At 28.2% G+C, this 13,775-nt stretch overlaps 1 protein-coding gene across 1 annotated transcript in view; it reads left to right on the forward strand.

Annotated features, from left to right (window-relative positions):
• The first annotated feature begins 5,767 nt into the window (after window positions 1–5,767).
• Window positions 5,768–13,775, forward strand: part of LOC107439544 (kinetochore protein NDC80 homolog) — a 33,495-nt gene continuing 25,487 nt past the window's right edge. Inside the window, exons 1-4 of the mRNA XM_043039433.2 lie at window positions 5,768–5,911; window positions 8,288–8,374; window positions 8,448–8,627; window positions 10,379–10,441. Coding sequence (XP_042895367.1) covers window positions 5,783–5,911; window positions 8,288–8,374; window positions 8,448–8,627; window positions 10,379–10,441 — 459 coding nt within the window. The 5' untranslated portion in view covers window positions 5,768–5,782. The remainder of the gene's footprint in view (window positions 5,912–8,287; window positions 8,375–8,447; window positions 8,628–10,378; window positions 10,442–13,775) is intronic.

The following is a 13,775-nucleotide window of genomic DNA, read 5'->3' on the forward strand; positions in this document are numbered from 1 at the left end:
TGATTTTTATAATAAATTTTTTTTTCTTATTTGATGATAGCTCTCTACAGAATGGTTTTTTACGTCTGATTAAGAACTATAAGAATTTAAAAAAGAAACAATATGACAGTTTTTTTAATTCAATATGAGGATTCAATTCAATGATAAAGAATTAAAAAAAAACTCAACTCAACTCAAACTGTCAAAAAACTTTTTTTGCATATTTTAAAGTTTGAGGTAATGTGATGCATAAAACTATGGAATGTACAGTTTAAATAAGCCTTTCATGCTATATTATTAATTCTAGTAAAACGATTTCGCAGGCATTTGGTTCTAACTCTAATAAGAAGATACATATTTTTTTTTCTGTCAATTTACAAATATTTTCCGATGTGTTTTGAAAGTTTCCTTCTCTAAATAAAAAAGAGATACCATTTTGTTTCTGCTTGCATAAGAACGAATATCAAATATTTTTATTTTTTGAATTTAAACAGTCATAATAAAGAAGGAACGTTACAATGCTACACGCTACATTAACGACGTCTCCAGAGCAACTGAATGACTATTCATATAGAAATAGCAAGTATTCGTCTCATACAACAACGTCCCTATAGTTCATAGTGATCGCGAATACTGCTTTTAATTTATAAATTTATAATCGTTTTCAGATATAAAGTAAAAACAGTATCTACATTAGCGGTCGCAGATTAATTTTTAAACTGGAAAAAAATCTTTTCGAAATTTAACTAATAATCATGAAAAAAAGCAGGATTAAATTTAAACCTGGTATGTTTCAAACATTTGCCTTTCACCTCCTCCCAGATTTCTTCAGCAATTAATCAGGTCCTTTTGTTTTAAAATTTCGTATTAATGTTTTTTCAAGTTTTCATAACGTTTCTGCGTTAGTTTCGTTGAACTTTACTTAGCAGAACAAGTATGTGTTTTCATTTCATTTTGCGCATCTAAAAATGTATATTAAAAACTATGGTTGAGGAGCTTCTTATTTATGAGCTTATCAAAATACATTCTAGCATTTATCTAAATGTCTTTAGATCAAATTATTAAGAATACAAGGACTTTGTTAAGAAATATTATTTCCCGAACCATTGAGACAAATAAATTTTCTAAAAAAGTTACTATTCCTTTTTTACCTTTTATCAGATACGTTTAGAAGAATCGCATCCACCATAAAGCATGTTTGTAAATATTAGAATTGAGATGTCAATAAAAAAATAAATAGTTATGATTCGTAATTTTCTAAAAGCGATCGTAACGCTCGAATACGCCATCTGGGGAGAAGATCGATTCCATGCCTTTAGCCCTTCTCCCTTCCCTCTCCTGCTCTTTTCAGTTGTATAGGAATACACTACGATATTTTTTCCTTTTCTTAATATTTTTTATTGATAAAATTATTGTTTAAAATTTCCATGATGCTTTCTTTTTGTTTAATACTACAGTCCACAGATGGCGCTATGAGCATCCTAATTAATTATTCTTTGAGCTTGAGAAAATAAATAGTGTATGTGTATCGATTCCTGTGTGTGGAGTGTTTCAATGTTTTCGATGTATATTTCAATATTCTAAGTCATCTCCGATTCCAGTAAATTGTGACAAATTCTAACTGAATTGTGAGATATCTAAACGTTCCACCTTTAATTTTATAGTTCCAAGTCCATACAACAACCGAGTCAGGTAAAAATTTATGAAACATTCTTTTTCCCGCTAATTGCTAAATCACTTTTAGAACTATGTTTAATGTAGTTTTCAGTTCCATAGTTTCCCAACATAAAACAATTTAATCTATATGAAAATCAAGATAGAAACTAACGTCTGTGACTTTCCACACGCTAATGGTGAAAGCATTGAGAAATGCTCTCTACCTATGGCATGTTTCGCATGCCTTAGGTAGAGAATTCTGCTCTTCGCCACCTGTAGCCCATTTCGATAGCCAATCACCGTTTTGTATTTTGAAGCATTGATCAATCTGATCCTCACCAAATTATTTGACAGTCTAATGAACTATTTTGAAATACATTCGTTTCAAATAGGTCCAAAAAAATTTATGCTACGCATAAAATTAACCAGTAAATGAGAAAAAAAACATTTCGTTTCAAATTAACTTTATTTCAAGAATGCTTAAAAATCATAATCGTAAACATAAACTCAGTGGGATTTTTTTTTCTCTTTTTTCTTTTCTTTTTTTTTACAGATAAGCACATTTTTTGCTTTTTAGAAACTAGTTATTTAACTTTTTAATTTCAAATTAAGGGATTGGCCATGCATTTTGGCGAAAATTATGTAGCCCCACATTCCCGGGCATGTATTTTACCTCTGCGAATACGGTCGAGAATGAAAGTAATAAAGAAAGTAGAAAACAATCGATATGGATTATATTTTTTAAGTCTTAATAGATAAATAGCTGTAGATAAATTGTAATTGATATTAAATAGATAAATTATATTTGATATAAAATAGATAAATTGTAATTGATATTAAATAGATAAATTATAATTAATATAAAATAGATAAATTGTAATTGATATTAAATAGATAAATTATAATTGATATAAAATAGATAAATTGTAATTGATATTAAATAGATAAATAAGAATTTATTTAACTAAGGTAGCTTTCTTTATTTATTAATAATGATTTATTCGAGCCTTTGAAGGACTTTGAAAATTTTTGCCAGCATCAGCAATAATTAACGCGATGGAGGTTAAAATGAGCATAAGTCCATGTAGCAAATGAGCCAACTTTTTTCTACTCAATTAAATGGAAGAGCTCAAGCGTCAAAACATCTAATCTTCGAAGAACTTTCCTTTTCAGAAAATTCAAACACTAACACACCAAGCTATTTTTTAAAGCTATAGATTACAAATAAGAATAATGCGCTTTTTACTCCTTTTGTTTAAGTTTAAATATCTAAATTCATACACCAACGCATGACAATGTGAATAACATGCTTATTTTCGTAGCAATACAAATGCAGTCATTTACAGTTCTTCGAATTATTTATATACATATGTAGATATAGTAAAGTCAACTAATATTTCGTAATCAAATGCTTTTAAAGATAAATGAACAACAAGGAATTTTTTTTATACAAAATAAACTAATTTACAAAAATGATCCTCTCTTTAAATTTTATTAAAAAAACAGGAAACATGTTAACTAAATTGCAAAAGTTTCACTTCCTTCAATTCGCGATCGCAACGCTCGAGTACGCCGTCTAGCGGGAGCCTGTAAATATCGGACATTAATTTATCACGTTTTCATTTAGTTCCATCAAAGTCATTGACTGAATCAGACGCCATTTTTTAGCAGNCATAAAATAAAAATACTCTTATTGTAACTGACCATATTTGTTATGCATAATTTTAACTTAGAATCACTTTCATTATTTATTAACGGTACCAAAAATTATCACAGCATTGACATGCTGTGGTGAAAACTCCCTTGTTTCATGGCAACTTTCACTTATAAATTGAATTTTATTTATCAACTCCATTATACTGGACAAAAAAGGATCGAAGCTTTCTTACTTAATTATTGTCATAATTACTGTGTGTTTAACTTTTAGAGCAATAGATACTTATTGAATAAAAACAGATTGTTAAAGGTTTTAACCATGAGATGAACCTAGATGACAATTTTATAAAAAAACTGCTATTTTTAATCATAATGGTTGAAGCGTTACAAAAATACTCATTAGTACAACTTCTCACCCTCAAATGTAAAATAAATTAATGAGGTCAAGACAGGTTTAACTCATAAAAATTGTTATGAACCAGTGCAGAGGTTTTCAAACTATGCTTTGAGAGCACTTGTTGGTTCCCTGTGCTCTACCAAAAGTTGGGCTATGTATTGAAGATTTATCATTTATCAATAATTTTGTAAAACAATGACTATAAGAAAAATAAGTTGGCATTCCGTGTGTCAGTTTTCTTCCAATACACAAAACAAATTTATATGAAAGAACATTAAGTATCATGAAGGGAGATAGGAACTGAATTCATAGTATCAGTCAGTTATCATTCTTCACCTTAAAAAAGGTGGGGTACTAAAAATTGAAAAGAACACTATTTCCCCCTAAAAAAAAAGAACATATCACAAAAAAGGGCATTATTCTCAAATATTATCATATCTCTTTAGACACCAAAATATACAAAATTCTTAAATATATCATTAAAAAAAATATATTTTTTTAAAAAAGATTTATTTTAAATGAAAAATAACTCCTTGGTTACATTTGCACCTTATTATAGTTAGGCTTTAAAGTGAGCACAATTTTGGAATTTTGAAAATATATTTTGAAAATAAGTAAAAGTATTAATAACTTATTAAAAATATAGAAATTTAAGAAATTTAAAGCAATTGTAATAATAGCCGAAAGGGAAATAACGATAAAGATTTGCATTTGCAATGATATCTTCGATCAAACCCTTGAAAAAGTTATAACTAAAATATAAAATTTGCTATCAGTAACATCATATTAATTATATTTGAATTGAAAAAAACCATGAGGAAATAGTCAAGAAATGGCAATCAGCTGCTGAAAAAATTCTTAATAAATGGCTTGATTTTAAAATACCAAAATTTGAACTGTGCAACTGAAAAAGGGAACTTTTTAGACAAAAATATTGCTTGTAAAAATTATCTGAGTGAAAAAAAAAACAATGATTATAGAAAAGAAGAAAAAAAAGATTGAAAAATGACATGTATTTACGACAAAGTTGTCACAATCAAATTTTTATTTAAATCAATTTTTATTCAATGAAATCAAAATTTTAGACATTTTTTCAGGATTATAATATTAATTATTCAAGATTTTAATATTAATTATTTATTAATTTACCATTTCAAATTTTAAATCAGTTGCATATTAGTTAACAATCAGTTGAGAACCAACAAATTTTTAAGTAAATTATAAAATCCAACTTCTGTAGTAGATTTCTTTGTTTTGATGATTTCGAACAAGGCAATCTTGTTTTCAATCAAGTCAATCTTCTTTCATCGAACAAGTCAATCTCGTTTAATTAGTACTGAACTGATTTTTTACTGATTTAATGTATTTTCTATGTAATGTGGATAGCACCATTTGATAAAATCAATTCTTGTTAGCTTTTACCTAGAAGGGTATTGTACTCTAATCAGTCCTGAGTTATACTTGTTCTGGGTCTAAGCTTTGATTTTACATTTAGTTTATTAAAAAAAAATTTATTACGATTAATTTAATAATGTTGCTTCAATTAATTAAAAATTGAGCTTTCGAAAATTCAACTGCCTTTCAGACTATTGCAGAACTGTTTCTGAGTTGTTTTCTTACAACTATTTTTGAAAACTCAACAGTCACCTATCTATTGCACATTATTAAATATGGCACTTTAGGGGATTGTATGAGACATATTTTATTTGAAAATGCAAGAACTCAAACTTTAAGTTATTCGATTTGATTTCAGAACCTCCCTTGTGCAGTTTACGTCTCTCATTATCTTTTTTTCCTAAATACCATAAGATGCATATTTAAGTAAATTTCCTTTGTCTAACATTGAGTGAAGTAATATAATAAAAGTTCTTACAATAGCTAATTAAATATTTTAGATTTTCCACTTATGTTTTTAAATATATTTTTACTACAAAAACATAACTGAATTCATAGATAGAATAATTAACTCTTGCTCTGTGTGAAAGGTTGGCCTCATTTGTTTTAAAGTATAACTTTGTCAATGTGTGTGTGTGTTTTTTTGTGTTTGTATTCAAACATAAATTGTTGCAAAATATTAGTTGAAAGAAGTGTAAAATGAAAATATGTTTCAGGTACAGTGGTGTACGAAATTCTTTGTGCAATGAACCGAAGGGAATATCTAAGGAAACGAGACCACTTTCTGACAAAGTATATCAAAAAAAGAAAGCAAATGATCTGTATGAGGTATAAATCTGTTTTTTCTTTCTTTCATAGTTGTAAATTATAGTTTGAGAAATATAAAGTTCTTAGCTATTACTACTAAAGATGTGAGATGAGAATATCCTCAAAAGAATATTCTTTAAGAAAGAGATTATTCTAAGAATATTCATCAACCCTGTAGCAGAATTTTTTCTGGCTTTCTGCAACATACCTCTTTAATACTAATATCTTTCTGCAAGATACTTTTAAAAATAACAAATATACGTGTTTATTTAAAGTAACAGAAGCGTCAACTTCAAAGCAGGGTTCGTGATTTTTTTGATTTTTTAAAAAAAAATCTAAAAAATCGGATTATTTTGATTTAAATCGGATTTTTTTGATNGTCTTTTGTAAATCATAATCATATTAAAAAAAATTGTGAAATCCATAGCAGTAACTACCGAAAAAAAAGATTGATGGCAAAGTCACACAAATCGGACTCTTCAAAAAGGGATTACTAAATGCGTGTTTTCATTTTGAGATTCAGTTGTAATAATTATACAGTAAAAATCGCATAGTGATTCGTATTCTCACTATGTAAAATTAAATATCGCGATTCATATTCTGCTGTTTAAAAAATCATACACCGTTACTCTTCTTGCAATTCAAAAATCATACACTGAGATTTTTATTCACATGATTTAAAAACCACATATTGCGATTCATATTCACAAGTTTTAAAAATCATGCCTTGTCAGTCTTTGCGTAATTTAAAAATCACGCATAGCAATTCGTGTTCAAGCGATTTAAAAATCCCACATCGCTATTGGTATTCACGGAATTTAAATCAGGAAGAGTGCCATCCGGGACAAATTCCCCAAACTGATTTAGTTATCTGCTCTAAACTTATTACTGCCCACAACAACAATTTCTGTAGAAAGACTGTTTTCCAGAATGAACTGGGTACGTTCAAGATTGTAGTCTTTAAACAAAATCATTAAATTTTTATTTAATGGCCTGATGAAGCTACCAGAGACGATCAAGGAGATAAAATTATCACAATATTTGGAAATTGCAGGATAACCATTAAGAAATTTTTTAATCCATTTTCTACCTTCATGGACCATTTTGTATCATTTACGATTATATGCTGGGAAATGATTTATAAATCATTAAATTTTTACTGTAAAAAAGTGTAATCAACGTAAGTATTGTAAAGTAATGTAAATTTTAATAATTGTTCATATATATGGGTATTGATTGTAAATAGTGTCAGGTTAAAAAAGTATTGGTCATAAAGAGTTGTAATCAAGCATCTAAAAAGTTTATTATTAAAGAAAATAGTTCCTTCAAAATTTAAGTTTTGTTTCTTTTCCTTTGTTGGAGTTTATTCCCTATTAAATGTTGAATCTTATTTTGCGCTGAAAGGGTTTTGGTTTAATTTGAATCATTTTTAGCCCTACAAACTAAACGGAAATTAAGGTTAGTAATTAACTTGCATTTATTTTAATAACTACAATATTTTTTTTAATTTAATTCTACGAACAAATTTCTTAATGTTAAATTTTACGTTTAAATGGACTTTTGTATTATGTAATAAGTTGAAAAAACATGAATTTTCCCACAAATTTTAATTATTTCAATTTATCTGAATTTTTTTTCTTATAAATTGATTCTGATTTTTGATTCTATTTTCCCCCCTATATAATCAGTTTTGCAGTTTTTAATTTTTAACATTTAAAAGTATTTAATTTTATGCAAATTTATTACAAAGTTAACTGATAAAAGGAATTTAGTGCCTAGGACAATGATGTTTAAATAACAATAACTACCTATAACTGCTGTCAACATGTCTGTCTAAATACTTGGGCAGGTGGCCCTTCCTTGGTTAATTTGCTTTGCAAATGGCCCTTCACTCAAAAAGGTTGTGCACCCTAGTCTACCCAAACATTCCAAAAGTATGTCTGCAAACTCACAATATTCCTGTATAGCAGAATCAGTATTTTTCAGGCTTTTCTAGCCAGTATTTTATTTTGTTTAACAATCAGAATATTTTTTTTTTCTCTTAGAAAAATAGCCACACTGGAAATATATGCTCATGCAAACGCATTTTTTTTGTAGCAAAAACTTATGTATTTTTTAAATAAATATCTGCAAATATTAAAAATCTCCAGATTGTCACATATGTTATTAGTATTTCGCACATCATTATGAATCAGTGGAGGATCCAAAAACTTTTTGCGGTAAAAAACCGCTACAATTTAGTACTAAGCATTTCTAAATTATTTTGTAATTTGCAAACGTAGAATTTGTATTTTTAGCAAACCTATTAATTTTTTAATAACTGTCTATTTAAAGACTGCTGTACATATATTTTTTTAATTAAATGAAGTAAAGCTAATTATTTTTTTTCCCTTTTAGTTTCTTCTTCAATATGAGTTTAAAGCACCTATAACCCAAACGAAGTTATTGCAACCTAGCAAGAAAGAATATGAAATGATATTCCAAGTATGTGTCATTAAATTTTCTTTGAAATGCAATTCTTTTATTTTTGCAATTTAACTAAAATATTCTATTTTAGTTTTTAGTCAATTTTTGGGAACCTACATTTGAAGTGAAGAACTTAGAGGAAGATGCACCTAAACTTTTGAAAGTTCTTGGTTATCCTTTCACTCTGAATAAATCTCTTTTTATGTATGTTGCAAGAACCAATTTTTCATCTCTTCTCGGAGTACTTTTGTTTCTTATGGATCATGCTAAGGTTTAATAATTTTTTTAAATGTTTTGTTTAAATTTTTAATTTTAAAAAATTAAGAAATAGAAATCTTATTTCATATTTGATTGTTTAAAGGCTCTGTTACTATTAAACACTATAAATCCATAAAAATTTTCTCTAGCCAGTTTACGCATCTACATTATATTTACATTTTAAAAGTGGTAACATGAATTACAATGAAAAATTACAATACAATTAATGTTATGATGAAATATGCACTAAGAAACAGATCAAACGAAGGTACAATATCTTTAGATCCGCAACTGGTCCAGGAGACCATTAATAATTATTTTTAAATGAAAAATTGCAATGCAGAAAATGAGTAATGCTTACAGCTGTGAAATATGTTATTCTGGACAGATCTTTCAAAACCCAAATAAATAAAAAAAAAAAGCAGACCATCCTGTTACATCATTTAAAGGTCCTGGGGACCAATGATGATTATCTGATGGTAGTCTGCGTCAAATTTTAGTGGATGCAGATCAATGGTCCACTGTTAATTTTGAGCCCTGCTAGTGGTATACCAAATATTCAGCTTTCTATTTAGTATTCTGATCTGTAACTAAATGCATTAAAATCTGGCCGAATGTTAATTTAAATTTTGCTAAATTGTAATAATATCCTATAAATTTAGGACACCTTAGGCTTTTGATTATTCCAGTTGCCATTTTCCTAATTTGCTTAACTCTTTACTTATGGCTGGTACAACTGATGGGCTAGAGTGACAGATGCGATCATGCTAGGTGCCGTAAGCCAGTTCTTTTCATGCTCATGTCAGTGTAGGGCTTTTGTATTTCAGTGGGATGTTAAATAAGCTACAGACAAAGTGTTTTGTTGGAAAGAGAGGAATGGGGCAGCGAGAAAGAGTAGAAAAGGGGAAAATATTGCAAATTAGCAATGCAAACATCCTTGAAACAGTTAACAAAAATTTAAATATTATATCTGTAAAAATTATTTTATTTCTCTAATTTTTGACCTTTTTTAAACATTTAATAAGTGCATGTTGATAGATTAGTGAAGATGTGTTCAGATAATATCAAAACTTTTAGTTGCTGCCACTTTTTAGTCAAACCTATGGAACAGTGCCTAAATTTTCTTAATTTGTACCCCTGATAATAATTCCTTTTTCTACATTTGAACATTTTTAGAACAAATTACTGTACTTGCATTTTTATTATAACTAGGAGACCTGGTCACTTCTGTTTTTTTAGTTTATAAAGATATGTAGTTCGTTCATGCTTTTCTGGTTTAAGGAAATTTCAGTTTTGAAAAACACAATTTTTGAAATAAAAAACACATTTCTTTCATTTTTATAAATGAACACGGTAGCTCTATTTCCTCTAAGCACTCTTGATATTAAAATGATACACAGTCTTTCACATTGTAAGTGGCCATTGAAAAAAGCTAGTGAAGAAATAAGGGACAAGCTAGTTAATAATTATTCTGTGAGAGATAAATTAACTATTAAAGCTCTTGTTAAACATATGGCAAATATTTTTGCATTGACATCATCTTTTGGACAAAACCTTTCCTGTATTAACTTGTGAAAGCTATGATTAGTTTTCAAGGATCAGTAGTGAAAAGTTGATTCCAAACATAACTGAGCATACAACAAAATCTTCATAGCTATTGAACAATTACATATCATTAATTGTCCTCTATTGAAGTTTTATTAAAAACTTTTTTATTTTGCTTTCATAAAATATACTAAATTCAGGCATAATTATTTTTTATAGTTTTCCCTAAATGTTGATTTACCCAATTTGCTATTAGCTGGAGATCCTTCAAATGAACATTTTGTAAGTATATTTATTCTTACAGTATTTGATGTCATTGCTTGATTTGTTGTGATTTTTCAGTTATCATTAATATAGTTAAAACAGCAGGTATGCTATTCTTCATATCATTAATTAATTTTACTTCAGTTAGGAAGTAGTTGCAGGTGTAAGTTTTTAACAAAATTGTAAGTTTTAAGTACAAAACAGGTTTCAAAAAGTTATGAGGGAAAAAAAATATTTTTACTATGCTTACAAATTTATATTCTGGAGTCTCAACAAGAGGGGTCTAGAGAATTAGTGAAAGTGAAATATAGTATAATTAGAAGTTTTATGCTGTTCAATGCATGCAACAAATATTTTATTTGAACAAAAAAAACTTTGTTTGAATATTTACCAGTATTTTACACATTTGATAACAAATCAACAGATTTGACACAAATTTGCTACTACCGTAATTTCGCAGAGATACGTCGCACTGGTATATACATTGCACTCATATAATGTGACTAAAATGGGTAAAGTTTTTCACCAGAAAAACTGCACCATTGGATACGCCACACAAAATTTTTCTGTTTGAATGATCCCGGAATTAACACTTCTGTTTCAAATATCGAATTATTTGAAACACAAATGGCTAAACTTTTTAAAATCATTAAACTATTAAATATATCAAATTAATGTATGTGATCTTATATCAGAGAATCAGAAATTTTGTAATTTGATAATTATCGTAACTTTTTTCATATGTATGCAAAATTGTACGATGTAGAATTGTGCCTAATTCAAATGCAACACAATTGCAAACGCATTATGTTAATAAGTACTAATTTAAAATATTCTAGTTTTATTTAAACAAATTGATTAAAAACCAAAATATAATAAGTTATCAACATGCAATAAATTGATTAAAAGGATCTTACTAGGTGCAATATTGTACCATGTAGAACAATTGCGATCACATCTCGTCACTTTATCGTAATTTGATTTTAAATCCCTAAATATCATTAAATCGAATGATTCAACAGCTACAAGTCCTTACAATAATTCAAAAGAAATATTAATAATAATTAAATTAAATAAATTAAATCTTGTTTTGCACAAAATTGTTCTACACAAAACAATCGCGAACACATCCTGTTTCTTTTTACTAATTTAAAGTTCTAAAATTTTTACCAATCAAATGATACTGCTAAAAACCTTTGAAATAATTTTTAAAAATAGATATAAAAAATAAACAACGAATCTCATTTTGCACAAAATAGAAGCATAAAGTGATCTTGAGTGCATTATTTCTTTTATAATTCATTTATAATATCCCCGTTATATATAAATCAAAAGATTAAACTGCTAAAATTTTTTTAAATAAACGCTGAATATGTAATAAATGAACCAGTTCACACATTCCAGTTTTATCCAAGTGCTCATCATGCTGCATCATTTTACTCAAACAAATTTCGAAATCTGATATTTTTGAGTCTTGGGAATATTACGATAAAAATATGAGTAAAAATAATTAAGTTAACCTTCAACTGAAAGTGGGGATAAACTTGACCTTCAAGGTCGATCATTTAAGCATTTCACCCCTCTCATTCATTTTAGAGAATGACTTGTGTACTTCTCTTTCACCTTTTTTTTAAACACCTGCAGTAAAAGAAAGGGAGAGGAAGAATTCGTACTTCTGTTAACCCTTGTAAGAGACTATTCGTAGGGTGATTGCGGGAGGCAAATTCGTCATTGGCTATTTTGTTTGAAAGGGAGAGTGGCTGTTGCGCTATTGTTGCATTTTTGAAAACTGTTTTTCACTTGCATTGTTAATTCTTTATATTATTTTTGTTCATAAATTATAAAAATAGATCGCTGCAAAAGATAAAAAGATGAAGAGGAATAAGGAAATTTTGAAGAATCAGATCAACATAATCGAATTTTTCATGCTCAAGTAGTTAAAAAAACAAAACAAAAAAAGCACTGAATAGGCAGCTTCATTAGATACGTCGCACATACCAAAATCTAATGTTTTAAATCATAAATGCCCTGTGGTGTATCTCAGCCAAATTACAGTACTAAATACTGGTTTTATATGATCACCAGAATTTTTAATTAATATGCAAATAGTAAATCTTTTAAAAAATCAAATCAGTTCTAAAAATATCATCCCTTTGTCACCTTTTCATACCTGCCAAGTGTCCTGTTTTTTAAGCGAAGACTCCCATAATTTTATGACTATCTCCCGTTACCTTTTATGATCTTCTCGGTCTAGGTCAAACTTTCAAACTGACCTTATTTGTCCTTTGTCTCAAAAAATTATGTGGAATCACCTGCACTTATATTTTTTTTACTGCTACATCCTTCTGCAGGGTTCCCACGGTCCTTAAAAGTCCTTAAAAGTTGCTTAGTTTTTATTTTGAAAATTAAGGGCCCTTAAAAGTACTTAATTTTGATTCAAGGTTTTTAAGAGTCCTTAATTTCTAGTATCACTAGTTGGTTTGAAAAATTTTTTTATCTTAGAAAAATATCCACAATTAAAAAGTACGTCTTTCGCCTGGAATGAGACCCTGCATCAAGGGTAGAACATTTTGAATGCGTGTGAGGGTAGGGGTTACAAGCAAGTGGAAGAAAACACACCCTTATTGTTTATTATTATTTTTTTTTTCATTAAAGTATTCTTTCTTTCTGGATCATTCTGAAAGAAAAAAAATTTAGTGTGGGGAGAGGGAAGCGTGATACTGCAGGTGGGAAGAGTTCTTGACTTATTTTTAGACAGTACTAAAGTACTTTATCAGCATTGACCTTCTACATCCATAGGATTAGAGAAATTCAATTCTTCTGATAGCACTTGTGGAAGCTTTGATACTTCATTCAAATGTGAAATTGTTAGAAATGCCCAGGAAAGTGTGTTTTTAATAATTTATGGACACTTGATGAAAAATATAAGGAATGACTAACAGCATCTAGTGATCGTCACAAGGCAAAGTGGATTTTTTCATTTTATTATATTTTCTTCTGAAATTTAATTTTATAAATGACTCCATTTCTTAATATTAGGGATATTATGAATATTCAGCGATGTATAATTTTAATCAGGAAAGTCATTTTCGTCGTTTTATCATCGACACTTTTTGTTTCAAAAAGAGTGAAATTTTTGTTTTCTTTTTTCACTTTCGCTGTTTTGTTTTATATATATATATAGCGCTGCATTTCAACAGCGTTTCTATTATATATTTTATCTCTACTTTTTCTTTTTGAGTTATACTAATTAGATAACCGGTAAAATCGAAAATTGATTTTCTGCATTGCAAGTTTTGTTTTAAGAATTTATGAAAATTTTCTGTTTCTCTCTTGCTTTTTTGATTAAATG

Source organism: Parasteatoda tepidariorum, chromosome 3, assembly GCF_043381705.1.
Source record: "Parasteatoda tepidariorum isolate YZ-2023 chromosome 3, CAS_Ptep_4.0, whole genome shotgun sequence".
Classification (NCBI taxonomy): domain Eukaryota; kingdom Metazoa; phylum Arthropoda; class Arachnida; order Araneae; family Theridiidae; genus Parasteatoda; species Parasteatoda tepidariorum.